At 41.7% G+C, this 12,262-nt stretch overlaps 1 protein-coding gene across 2 annotated transcripts; it reads right to left on the bottom strand.

The window, feature by feature from the left end:
• LOC110430281 (sodium/hydrogen exchanger 2-like) lies at positions 24-6,434 on the bottom strand. Of its 2 annotated transcripts, none has more exons than XM_021447680.1 (15): positions 6,267-6,434; positions 5,538-5,764; positions 5,318-5,436; positions 4,643-4,740; positions 3,529-3,588; positions 3,375-3,421; positions 3,099-3,293; positions 2,918-2,964; positions 2,745-2,811; positions 2,366-2,466; positions 2,172-2,273; positions 1,621-1,759; positions 1,468-1,530; positions 1,271-1,354; positions 24-671 (listed from the first exon to the last, which is right to left on the bottom strand). In XM_021447680.1, exons 2-15 carry the CDS (start codon positions 5,706-5,708, stop codon positions 324-326), a joined length of 1,641 nt encoding a protein of 546 aa, XP_021303355.1. In that variant the 5' UTR covers positions 5,709-5,764; positions 6,267-6,434; the 3' UTR covers positions 24-323. The 2 variants fall into 2 exon arrangements, with proteins under 2 accessions (XP_021303355.1, XP_021303354.1); XM_021447679.1 differs by having other exon boundaries at positions 5,538-5,755.

Below are 12,262 nucleotides of genomic sequence, written 5' to 3'. Positions count from 1 at the left end.
CGTTTGAGACATGATAACTTCAGTTCACGAAAAAGAGAGACTGTTTGTACCAGCCCACAATTATACTATTATATAAAAAAAACATGCCAATATGCTAGCATGTGATTCTTCTTCTTGAACATTGAAATTTACAGATGAATTGTGGTAATCTACAGTTGGGAGTGCCTCCCAGAAATTTACAGCAGCTTGTGTAGCTCTACAGAAACTATCTGCACAAGATACTACAACAATTTACACCAATGGATTCTGAGAACAAAATAGGAGTATGAGTGGTATCTGTCTGAAGATCTACAGAAAATTGTCTACATCTCTCTTGCCTTATTTCAACTATGCTCAGCCTCTGTCACAGTGCCCAGGTGAGGTTCAGGGACGCTCCGCTCCACCGGCGAACCAGGCACAAAGGGAACGAAACCTCTCCCCCCAAACATTGGGCGCATGAACCGATCATCAAACTTGCGCCAAAGGCGATGGACAGAGCGAGTTGGCGCAGTGAGAATAAACTGGAGGTTGTACTGAGGGGAGTTGATCTGTCCTACGTCAAAGTCAGACCCCACCATGCTAGTAAGAAGTGGGTCCAGAATAGACTGGCTGGAGAGCAGAGATGACGTGTTCAAGCCAGTCCTTGGTGGGATCAGGAGACTAAGCAGTGGCTTGGTCAGCAGACCGAAAACCTGAATTCAATGATGGCATACAAATTAGCAAAACTAGGAGGATTCCCCGGGCGTATGCCGCGGGTATGAAGAAGTAATATAAGTAGGTTAGAGTGTTAATCACTAAGAATCGAGAGATGTATATATATGGTGTTCATAATGCAGCAATATATGTTGATAAATGATGTGGTTTGCTAATGTGAATAGCTTGAATGAAGACATAATGGTATGTGTTAGTGGATGCTGATGTGAACACTTTGCATGAGAGATAGTTGAATGTGCTATGTGCTAGTGAGATATTCTAGTGGATGCTGATGTGGACACTTTGCATGATAAGAGAGATAGCTAGTGGGGTTTATCTTTATAAGAGATATAGATGGTAGTACTTTCATTTTTGTCAAAGGTAAAAAAGCAAACTAGTTGATTCATGTGTATGGACCTTTAATTCTATTTGCATATTCACATACAGCATGAAGAAACAAATATGAAAAACATCACATGTGTAATGTGTTATTATTATACCCATGGTTTCAATGTCATGTTTTGTGCTGGACTGTGTAACATATGCATATATATGAAGAACAGCTGTCCAAGTTAATAATAAGATATAGCAGGCTTACCATTGTGCTGAATAGAACAACAATAACTGTGCTAGTGATCATGATAGCATTAACTCGGACTTCAGTATGACCAGATGATGTAAACTGCAAAAGTTTACATGGACTAGTATAAATAAGAGCGTATAAATGCTCAAGCAAAGATATGTAAAAATCTGGTAGTAGGTTCAAAGCAGATGAGAATTCGCTACAAACATCACCTTGTTATAGGCAAGTGCAATTGACACTGCTCCTCTCATGAGACCAGCCCACCATATGATTACCTAAAGGAAAATAAATACCAGCATCGTTAGCTCTTTCAGGTTTCCAGAGGGGCACAATGGCAGAAGAATGAGAAAAAGATTAGTACTAACTTGTTGCTTGAAGGAGATCTTTGGACGGGCCTCCTTTTTACTTAGGTTGGATAGGAACGACAAAGGGAATACAAAGGCCGCTCTTCCAACCATAACCAAGCCCAATATAATTGCACTTAAAGCAATCGGTTTCTTAGGACTGCATCATAGGACAAAAAGTATATATTAATTTAGGAGAGGGTGGGGCGTCCTTTTAGAAAGTAAGGACAAAAGATGTCCACTGGGAGCTGATGTTGTGGGTCACTCATTGGTGCTCACTTGCCGAACAGTTAATAGAAACCTGAAGGATCTGGTATTCTGGTTCACTGAAGAATCTCTAAATAAAAAAGAAAGAATACAGGTTCCTCTTGCCAACAACAGAACCAGTATAACAAGAACATTTTAGTTCAGGACTGACATAACATCAGCCTAACTGGATGCAGAGTCAATAGCTGATACATGTAGTTTGTTCAAGATAACTGATGACACAGCAGAAATTTTCTTACTAGTATGTTATCTATGTTGGTATATCTAGGTCTTAAAATATCAATCATTCCAACAGCGAAAGGTACCTGCTACTAGCTAACTTCCACTTCTCAATGTCCAATGCATCCATCCCAACATAGAGGAAGAGGAAAATTTCTGCAATGAATGATAAAGTTGCAAAAGTATGTCTGCAGCATGGAAAGGGAAAATCAGCAATTAGTATACATAATGTTAGAACTATAATTTTTTGCTAGAAAAGCTGAATCCAGAAAAGACATACTTAGTGGTAACCCTAGAACTTTCTGTCACATTATGCCAAGTGTAATGTGACATTACTATTCCACAGAAGAAGACAGTAAGAATGCCACTCAGGTCCAACAGCTGAAAAATGGAAGAAAGTATCAGAAACAAATCTTGGTATCATGTTGTTTGCAAAAGGCTAAGAAACTGAGATCAGTGCACGCTGCAGAAAAATAAGAACAAAGGTAGCAAATCAAGAGAAATTAGTAACTAAAGGTTAAAATTTTAATATAGTATCAATATCATATGATATTAATAATAGCCCCCCCCCCCCCCCCCCCCCCCACAAAAAAACATTTTTTCAATTAAGACTTGCTTATTTCTATTACGCTTGGAACTTCTTATATTCATGCACTTACCATTGACAGCATGTACGAAAGGTATGCCATGAGTATCATGATAGAAACTTCTCTATCAGTTGAATGTCTGCACATCACCACAAGCGTGAAACAGTAATTTTCAGATGTCTGTTGTTTTGTCGTGTAAAGTAACAATAAGCTACCCCCACAGAGCCAGAGAGTTGTGTACAGACCTGGCAAAACAGAGCTTCTTGATAATGTACGCACTAAGCAACCCAGTCTGTGCCATGAAACAATATTATCAGTCAGTCGAAAGAGCCATGCTCAAATCATCAGAGTAGATTTCTGATTATTTTGGCAGTAGGAAAGTATTCATAAGACAACTCACAACAGTGGCAGTAGGTGATTACTTACAGCTACTCCAAGTATGGTGCTGGTGAAGAACAGGTAGAGAAATTTTCCGACGAAATTCAACAGAACAATAGCATCAAAATTAGCAATATCAAGGTTTTCAATTGCATTGAAGAGCACAACAGATGTGGCATCATTAACAACGCCTTCACCAAAAACTAGACTATAGAGTAGGGGTGTTTCATCCTGGTTAAGCACCTGCAAGTAATGAATTTCCAATTAAATTGGCTTCCTATCTCATTTTATAAGATAAAGATGGCAGATTGTTCAACAAGAAACCTGTAAGGTGCAAACAGAATCTGTCGCAGAGAAAATAGCACCAATTGCTGCAAACATGGGTAAACAAAAAAATACAAGTATTAGCAAATTGACAATGCCATCCATGGTCTAATCAGATTATCAGAGAATGGAAAGGGTCTAGTATATATCCAACCAAGATAGTCCCCAAGCTCGAGTGGACCAACGTCAAGTTTCTTGAACAATCCCATAGCACCTGATGTGTCCATTAGGCAAAAAAGACTTAGAAGCCTGAGCAAGACAAGTTTGACAACTACAAAGGTTTGAACATGTCATATTTGAATATAACTTCCTGTACAAAGATGACCTCCACAGATTTCAAGAACAACTAACTATCAGCGACAAATTATTTGGTGCCCAACTATCAAGAAGCATACTTAATTTAGCATTTATCTAAATTATCTGATTTTATGTTTTCAAATGTATATGCAAGGGCACATTTTGAACTAAAGGAACTGACTTCTTTTCAGTGTCCACTGTTAGCATGCCCTAGTTAGTATGGATTACAAATAATGACCATATACACTATACTACTTACTAGACCTCCCAGGCCTCAGGACAATTCTGTTGGTTTGGAAGGAAAGTCCAACCCTGAAGACACCAGCTCCTACCCTATAGGACATATCCATTTAACACTCCATTTCTTAATTCAAATTCTCAAAGCTATTTGTTTCAAGTTTCAACCTAGTGCATAGCTTACTGAAGTACTACTCCACATGGTACACCATAAAACCAACAATCTATTATTACAACTGACTAGGGATAATGAAGTTGGCTCGCACTGCAAGTGTTTATATAGCACCTAATCCTGCCATAATAGCTACATATAGGAGTGATGAGTGTTCGTTGCTAATCAATGAATTTATTTGCTCTGTTAGTCTACAGATAGCTTTATTATTCTAGTAGTACAGATACCACTGATAGTGAAGCAATGACTGAAGAAAAAAAAAATCCATCTAAACCACTTACCAAGATGCGATTGTTATATATTGTTTTTCAGACATATAACTGAAGAAAAAATTGCTGTGGCAATGGCAAGTGGAGCATAGGCCCAGATGCGATTGTTATATATTGTTTTTCAGACATATAACTGACCCTAGTACCATGATCATGATTTTTATATGCGAAATACTAACAGTAATATATTTTTCCCTCAAAAATATTGTGTGACTAGAAACAATATGAGCGTACAAGTGAAAGTGAAACCAAAGTAAGACCATGCAAACTGCACAAGTGGTTTAGCAACTTACCAAGAGAGATTATTACAAAGGAAATCAGAGTTCCAACAGCACCAAACAAAATAATTGTTATAAAGTTGCGGAAGAATTGCTTTTTCTTTACTTGAAACCTGATAATGTGGAGAAACATTTACAAAGGTATACTTCATTACTTGAATGAAATGTAACTTTGGAGTTTAGACAAACAGTGCAAAATGTTTTACCGGGTTCTGGAGATAGTCTAGCACAGTTCTGTTAGCCTAAACTACTGAAATAGCTTGCCAAATTCAGAAAAAAAAAGATTAAACAAAATGGTGCTTACTCAAAATTTGAATCATTTAGTTATAATAAGGGTCCCTATAAGTCCCTGATACAACCCTAGAGAATCTAAAGGCAACTTTGTACTTCAGGGAAGCAGTTTTTTAGGACTTTTGGAGAAAATGGGTTTATAGTGAAGATAGTGAGTTTCAGGGTTTCACCATAGTGTAATTACAACATACAGAGGAAAGAGATTAGGTCCCAAGCTTACTACATTGGTTGTGCATTGCTCATTTATGGATTAACCTCTTACATTACATATTTACATTGCTTGAACAATAAGATCAAACTAAGACAGCATTTGCCACCTAGGAAGAAAAGCTCGGCTCCAAAAGCAAATCTAAGACAAAAAAAAAAGACCACGATGGTACTAAGCAGACTCACACTCACCCGGCATTGAAGATTATCGGCGGAAGCAAGTATATGAAAAACAGGTCCTCGCTGAACACAAGAATGCGTGAGTTTGTCCCATTAGTGACCAGCAGGATCACGCCTCCGGTGATGAGACCCTGCATACAGCAAACAAGGCACACACACACACTCAAACCAGTGGCCACAGAAGCAAAGCCACAAACACCCGGGCTGTGAGAGATCAGAGACTCCGGCCCACCATGACAAGCGCGGTGATGGACTCGTTCACCCATCGGTTCCCTTCCAGCAAGTGGCCGATGACAATGCAGCTGCAGAGCAGCGCGATGAAGATGTTGATGGAGACGATGGCGTCGTAGTCCGAGACCGAGAGAGCGCCGGATTTGAGAAGAGCTCCCAAACCCAGCCCCATGTCGCCGCCACGCCAGGAGATCCACCACAGCTCAAACTCAAAGCAACCTGTGGAAACTTGCAGCAGGAAACATTAGACATGGAGGTCAGAATGTCAGATGGCCACTCACAGTCACAGGGCGTAAAGATGGCCACACCACATACACACACTCTGCAAGTTGCAAGGGACGAACTCAATTATTGCTTGAACAGTGCAGTTTTAGTTAATTAAACCAGCAGAACACTTGGATTTTTTCCCCCTAATCACCAAGCAAGAAACAAGCTGAAAGAAAAAAAAACTAGGAAAGGAGAAAAGATTCAAGGTAAGCAGCATCGCAGGTACCAGTAAAGCAACCCGAGTAAGGCCTTTAGTCGGATTCACATCAATCCACACGTGTTGAGGTAGATTGGAGTAGAACTTGAACTAAATTCCACTCCAACCCACACCAACACACATGGATTGATTGAAGTGAATACGACAACATCCGCCTAAGTGAAGTCACGCTTTAGCGGAAAGCAGCTGCAGAATCCAAGCAAGAAAAGAACATGTACGGCTGTGCCAAGTCAAGAAGAGCTTTACCTCGCCGCTGCTGCAGACTCTTCAGGCGGCGGCGGCGGCGGCGGGTCGGTCCGGGGATCTGAACCGCGGGGGAGAAGATCTGGACGCCGGCTTCGCGTGGGTTCGGTGGGAGGAGGAGAAGTGGTGGAGTCCCGCGCTGGCCATGAGAGGCTGAAAGCGAGCGAGGCGGAGGGGGAATTAAACAAACGAAAGAAAGAAAAGCCCACGCAGGCCGGGCGGTCAAAACGCCACTCTCCGCCGCGGGACGGCGCGAGGAACGCAAGCCGTGGGGAGGCACGTGTCCATGACGTGTAGGACCGGACTGTCTGGGCCCCGCGTGACGGTGAGAGTCGTCGGCGTGAGGTGGGTGCACGGGAACGGGAGGGATCTCGCGAGGGTGCGATGCCGACGTGGCTGGATGCGTGGGAGACCAGCTTTGGGTGGTGGACGACGTGGGCGCGCGTCTTTTTGGTGGGGACCACAGTGACAGTGACAGTGACAGTGCCAGCACGGCAACGGATAAAGGAGGCGCTGCTGTGCAGTGCTGGCTTGGACAAGAAGAACAACCTGAGGAATGTGCGGCAGTTTGGACGATGTTTGAGCATTAAGGGCATGTTTTTACATTCCAAAACTTTTGGCTGTAAACTTTACATTCAAGTAGGTGTTTAGATGCTTTCTAAATTTTTTAGTCTGCAAGACACATGACACGGATCCCCAAGCAAGTTTACACAGTTTTAGGGCTCCAAGATCCTAAATTCCAAATCTTTACAGCCAAGTTTACAAGTCCCTGTTTAGATCCATTCTTCTAAAAAGTACTCATTTCTCCAAAAGTTTTGGCGGTTTGGCTGCTTCTAAACAGACCCTAAATTGTGTGTTGATGAATTTTCTTTTCGTGAAAAATGAGTCTAAGGTTTTGCATCATATTAGGCCAATGTCAGTGCGAAGTTTCATCGTGTTGTTTTCCAAAACTGTTATGTCATATAAAATAAAATAAAATTTGAATGAAACATCCTCTTTTAATAGAGAGTTTTATTTCATAGTTTTATAGACATTTAATTCCAAGACTTATAGAGAGTTGGTAATCATATCAAGAGAGTTTCATCTAGATGAAACTTATTTCTTCTCTCTTTTTAAATACACTGCCATGTGGTCAAAAAAAGCCTATGTGGCAACATATTTAATGCAAATAAAACTCACATAAATTTTTTATTGAGACTGGTCTTAAAAGTGTAACCAGAATGGTTGGATACCAACTTCCCGATACGATATTTTATTCGATGTAGGGATATAAGTGTTCCGGCTCTGATCCCAAAAGGAGGGGAGAAACCAACATCCATCTATTGTCTCTAGACGTTACGTTTCATGGGTAAGGGGTTTTAGAGCCTAAAATATTCTTTTATTTAATATAAAAATTTGTGTCTAAGGTTTTGCGTCATAGTACATGCAATCTTTTTATAATTTATGCATAATACTTTCGTTAATTTTGAATATATGCCTTGTCTTAAGTCAACCTTTTTAGCAAGGCCTTGTTTAGATACACCCAAAAACCCAAAACTTTACAATATTTCTCGTCACATCGAATCTTGCGGCACATGCATGAAGTATTAAATATAGATAAAAAGAATAACTAATTGCACAGTTTACCTGTAAATCACGAGACGAATCTTTTAAGCCCAGTTACTCCATAATTAGACAATTGAAAGCCCAAGTTTGGTTTTGGTAATTAATGACACCAAGTTGCTAATGCTATGTGTTTAAGTGATTTGAGTTAGGCATAGCAACACATGTGATGAAGGTGCATGGTGGCATGGAAAGGTGGCCACATGATCACAAAGGGATGAAGCATGAAGTGGAGATCATGGTGGTAGACGTGGAGCAAAGTTATCAAGGCAAAGGTATAAACATAGGGTGTTACTTTTGCCGGTCTAAGATGAGTAGAGAAGTGATTGACCGGGTTTAGGATAGATAGCCGACTATCAAGAGGGGAAATCACGGTCATCTCTCGAATCAAGTGCTACTAGGTCCATATCTTGAGCATATGCATTAGGATCTAGGTCCATATCTTGAAAATGTTTGTGAAAAGCTAACACACATGCACTTTGGTGGTGGACACTTGTTGGTGTTAGCATATTTACAAAGGAGGTGGTTTTCCTAGGGTTGTGAGGAGTGTGGGTTCCTCTCTCCCTCCCGCCGAGCTTGCGAGGCGGGATTCGGCGCTTTTAAGAAAAATAAATGTATATTTTCTATTGTGCCGGTGGGAAATTTGTAGAAGTCGCGGGAGTGTTTTCTCTCTGAGAAACACTCACCGGACGCTCTACGCGGAGGCACCGGACGCTGGCCTCAGCGTCCGGTGTGTTGTCGGGTGTTGCAGAGAGCACCGAACGCACCAGAGAGAGTCCAGTGCTCAGCGTCCGGTGTGCAGGCGTTTTGCAACCCTCTCTGCGCATGGGTCCGGTGAGCACCGGACGCTACCGGTGCTTAGCGTCCGGTGACCCGTAGATTTGCGGAACTCTCTGCGCATGAGTCTGGTGTGCACCGGACGCGTCCGGTGTGGACTTGCAGAGCGTCCGATGATCCACAGGTGACCGTTAGGATCTGACACGCGAGACTCAGTACGGACACGTGGCCAACCTCAGTGCACCGGACGCAGGGGGTCGAGCGTCCGATGCTCACTTAGTAGCGTCCGGTGCCCCCGATTTCAGCCCAGTGAAAGTGGCCAACGGCTAGTTTCTTTGAGGGGCTTATAAATTGAGGGTGGCCGGCTTTGGGAGGCAATCCCTTGCACATTTTGAATACTTGAGGCATACATTGAGCTAGAGAATACTCCCTCCACTCATCTCCTTGCTTGATTGCTCATTCTAGTGAGATTGAGTGAGATTCAAGTGCATTGCTTTGAGAGTTGCATTTAGTGGCACTTGATTCTTGAGTTTGCTGCGGATTTCTTGTTACTCTTGGGTGTTTCCCGACGCCCTAGACGGCTTGGAGCAGCGGTGGTGTTGAGCTCGTGATTGGAGATTGTTTCGAGCCTCACCAAGTGACTTGTGAGGGGTTCTTGAGCCTTCCCCACGGGAGATCGCAATTGGCTACTCTAGTGGATTGCTCGTGGCTTGGAGGATCCCCATCTTGTGAGTGGATGTGCGGCACCCGCTGAGGGTTTGGATTTAGATTGCCAATTAGCTCGTGATCCATCAAGTGGGTGTATCGCCACAACGAGGAGTAGCTTGCCGGGAAGCAAGTGAACCTCGGTAAAAAATCTTGTGCCATCTCTTGCCGAGGTTTCTCTTGTGTTTGTGCACGTGATTGATCGGATATATTTCTACTCTACAACATCGGTATAACAATCACTCCCCTCTCCTTTACCTTTGTGTATACCTTGCTAGTTGTGTAGCTTGTTTAGCTTAGCTTTCTTGTTTAGGTGTGTAGCAAGCTTCTAGTTGTGCTTTCTTGTTGTAACTAGTGTTTAGCTTTTTTGCTAGACTTGTGTAGGTGGCTTGCATAGCTTAGTTGTGCTAGTGCTAGAATAGCTTCGCCTTTTGTTTTACTAATCAACTTGTCTAGTTGAAGTATTGTAGAATTTTTAAATAGGCTATTCACCCCCCCTCTAGCCATTTGGACCTTTCAACAATGTTTGTCAAATAAAAACGAAAATGCTACAGTGTCAAAATCCAAAAACTTTTTGCATCTAAACAAGATTTCTAAATTTTATTTTACGCACAAAATTGACATTGTTAGATTTATAATGAAAACAACGTTTACGATGTATAATTATTTTTCTTAAAAAATACAGTTTCTAAAGGATTTTTTTTATTTTTAACCCCTTTTATATTTACTTCTAACATGTTTTTTTAATCTAATACTTTTGACCGCGCCTCTTTGCTGGCGCGACAAACGCCATGCATGGTGGCACGGCAAGGGGCAAGAGGCATGGGGCCAGGGTGGCAGCTGCCCGACCTGTTGATCGCTGACGTGGTGTGTGCTGCTGCGCCACTACAACCGGGCAAAAGCATTTCCGTCAACGGACCATTCCTATAATTAAACTAATTTTTCGAAGAACCGAAACCAATTAACACTAACCCCTAAAACTAGGTTTCCATAAGCTAATGACATACTCCCTCCGTCCACAATTAACTTCACATCTGAGGTTCAAAAAAAAATCTCCAAATAAAAGGTCTTGATGGCATCCGAAGCTACCAGGACTGCCGGTGGCTGCAACCTGTACTACGTGCAAATAAAAAAATTGCAAACTTGCCGGAGTGTTCCTGAGCGGAGGCAAAAAAAAAGAAAGGAAACGATAAAATCCCATCTGTACGGTGCCAGTGATGTCAGCCCTACTTTTTAGGGGTAAAATTGTAATTTCACATGTACAGTATCTTTCACATTTGAATCTTATATGTGAAGTTAATTGTGGACGGAGGGAGTAATACAAAACGATGGATAGATGTTACCTTTGTTTGGTTGTTTTTCCACACTTAGGCATCTTCCAAAACGAAAATTAACAAACGGAGGGGGAGACAATTGACTGAACACAGGGAGGATGGGAGAGGGCGATGAGGGAGGGAGAGAGGGAAGGAGGGAGAGAGGGGGTGGCGACGAGCAGCTGTAGGAACTAGCTACTGGATAGGGGTGGGGTTGGCCAGGTAGGGGCAGCGGGTGACGGGGGTGCCTTGGGGTGGCACAACAACCCCGACCACATCACCTAAGCCTAGTCAACTGCGCTGCCACGCTAGCACTTTGACCATGCTGCCATGCATGGCGTGGCAGCATGCATCAGCCGCGTCATTTTTTGGGAAATCGACACTGTAGCATTTTCGTTTGTATTTGATAAATATTGTCTAATCATGGACTAACTAGGCTCAAAAGATTCGTCTCGTCAATTCCGACCAAACTGTGCAATTAGTTTTTATTTTCGTCTATATTTAATACTCCATGCATGCGTCTAAAGATTCGATGTGACAGGGAATCTGAAATATTTTGCAAAATTTTTTAGGAACTAAACAAGGCCTTAGGCACGGTCAAAAGGGTTAATTTTGAAAAAAAATAGTGTTAGATTTAAAAATAGTACTAAAAAGGTTAAAAATAAAAAATAATCCCCTAAAGCAAATCGTTTTAAGGTTGCCTTGTTTAAATTAAAAATTAATTCATATTAGTTGAATTTGAAAATAGAAAAGTGATTTAAGTAGACTCATCTCAAAATATAGTTTCAAAGTCGTTCTTAAAGACCGTATCAATATCTAAAACGACTTGATTTATTAGGAAACTAGAGGAAGTACATTTTAGGAAATTTACTCCTTAGGTGATTAATTACTTGCTTATCCATCCATCACCAAATGTGAGGTTAATTGTAGGATATGAAGACCTTAGAGCTTATTTGGCATGGCTCTTCCTTAAATGCTCATCCAAATAGGCCAGAACACTTAAGGAGGATTGACTTTTTTTCACTTTTGGCTCCTCATCTAAAGATGGCTCTAACTCCTCTGCTGTGTTCACCAAAAAACAACTTCTCATCAGAAAATGAAGTCAAAAAAAACTTCTCATCAAAAACAATGTTTTGTACAACTCCTTCATAGAAGTTGCTACTAGAGCCATGCTAAGCATGCCCCTTGCCTGAGACTATTGAACTTTGTGGGTTGCTGAAAAGCTTATTACCGAACTGGAGGTAGTAGCAGACTTTGGAAGATGGCGAGGTGGTAGGGGGCGGCATCGACCTTGCAGTGATGGAGGATAACCGTGAGTGCGGCAAGCTCCAATGGAGTGGAGGGCGGAGGCCATGTGCTGCTGGAGCTAGGCGGGAGAGGATGGTGATGTTTTTTCTTTTTTGAAATTCATTTAATCTTATGGAAAACTTATAAATTACGTGTGCAATAAATTTTCTACCAGATCACCTCTCTATCCTATATTTTTATAAAGCAAAATCCAACTAATTAATTTTCTGAATCCTCGGCTCTCCACGACATAAATTCCTCTTGGCCCATGTATCCAACCTCCACACCTTGTATATATAACCCAACTAGGTAGCG

The sequence above is a fragment of the Sorghum bicolor genome, chromosome 9 (assembly GCF_000003195.3).
Source record: "Sorghum bicolor cultivar BTx623 chromosome 9, Sorghum_bicolor_NCBIv3, whole genome shotgun sequence".
Classification (NCBI taxonomy): Eukaryota; Viridiplantae; Streptophyta; class Magnoliopsida; order Poales; family Poaceae; genus Sorghum; species Sorghum bicolor.
Note: the sequence above shows the minus strand (reverse complement) of the source record. Positions and strands in the feature narration are given on the sequence as shown.

What these genes read in the sequence shown, in the direction of transcription:
- LOC110430281 (XM_021447680.1), bottom strand. Translation starts at nt 5,708, where the DNA reads ATGGGGCTGGGTTTGGGAGCTCTTCTCAAATCCGGCGCTCTCTCGGTC. An exon ending in ATTCTGTTTGCACCTTACAG is followed by an intron (nt 3,294 to 3,374) that starts GTTTCTTGTTGA and finishes CATTACTTGCAG; the next exon opens with GTGCTTAACCAGGATGAAAC. An exon ending in AGTTCTAGGGTTACCACTAA is followed by an intron (nt 2,274 to 2,365) that starts GTATGTCTTTTC and finishes TCCATGCTGCAG; the next exon opens with ACATACTTTTGCAACTTTAT.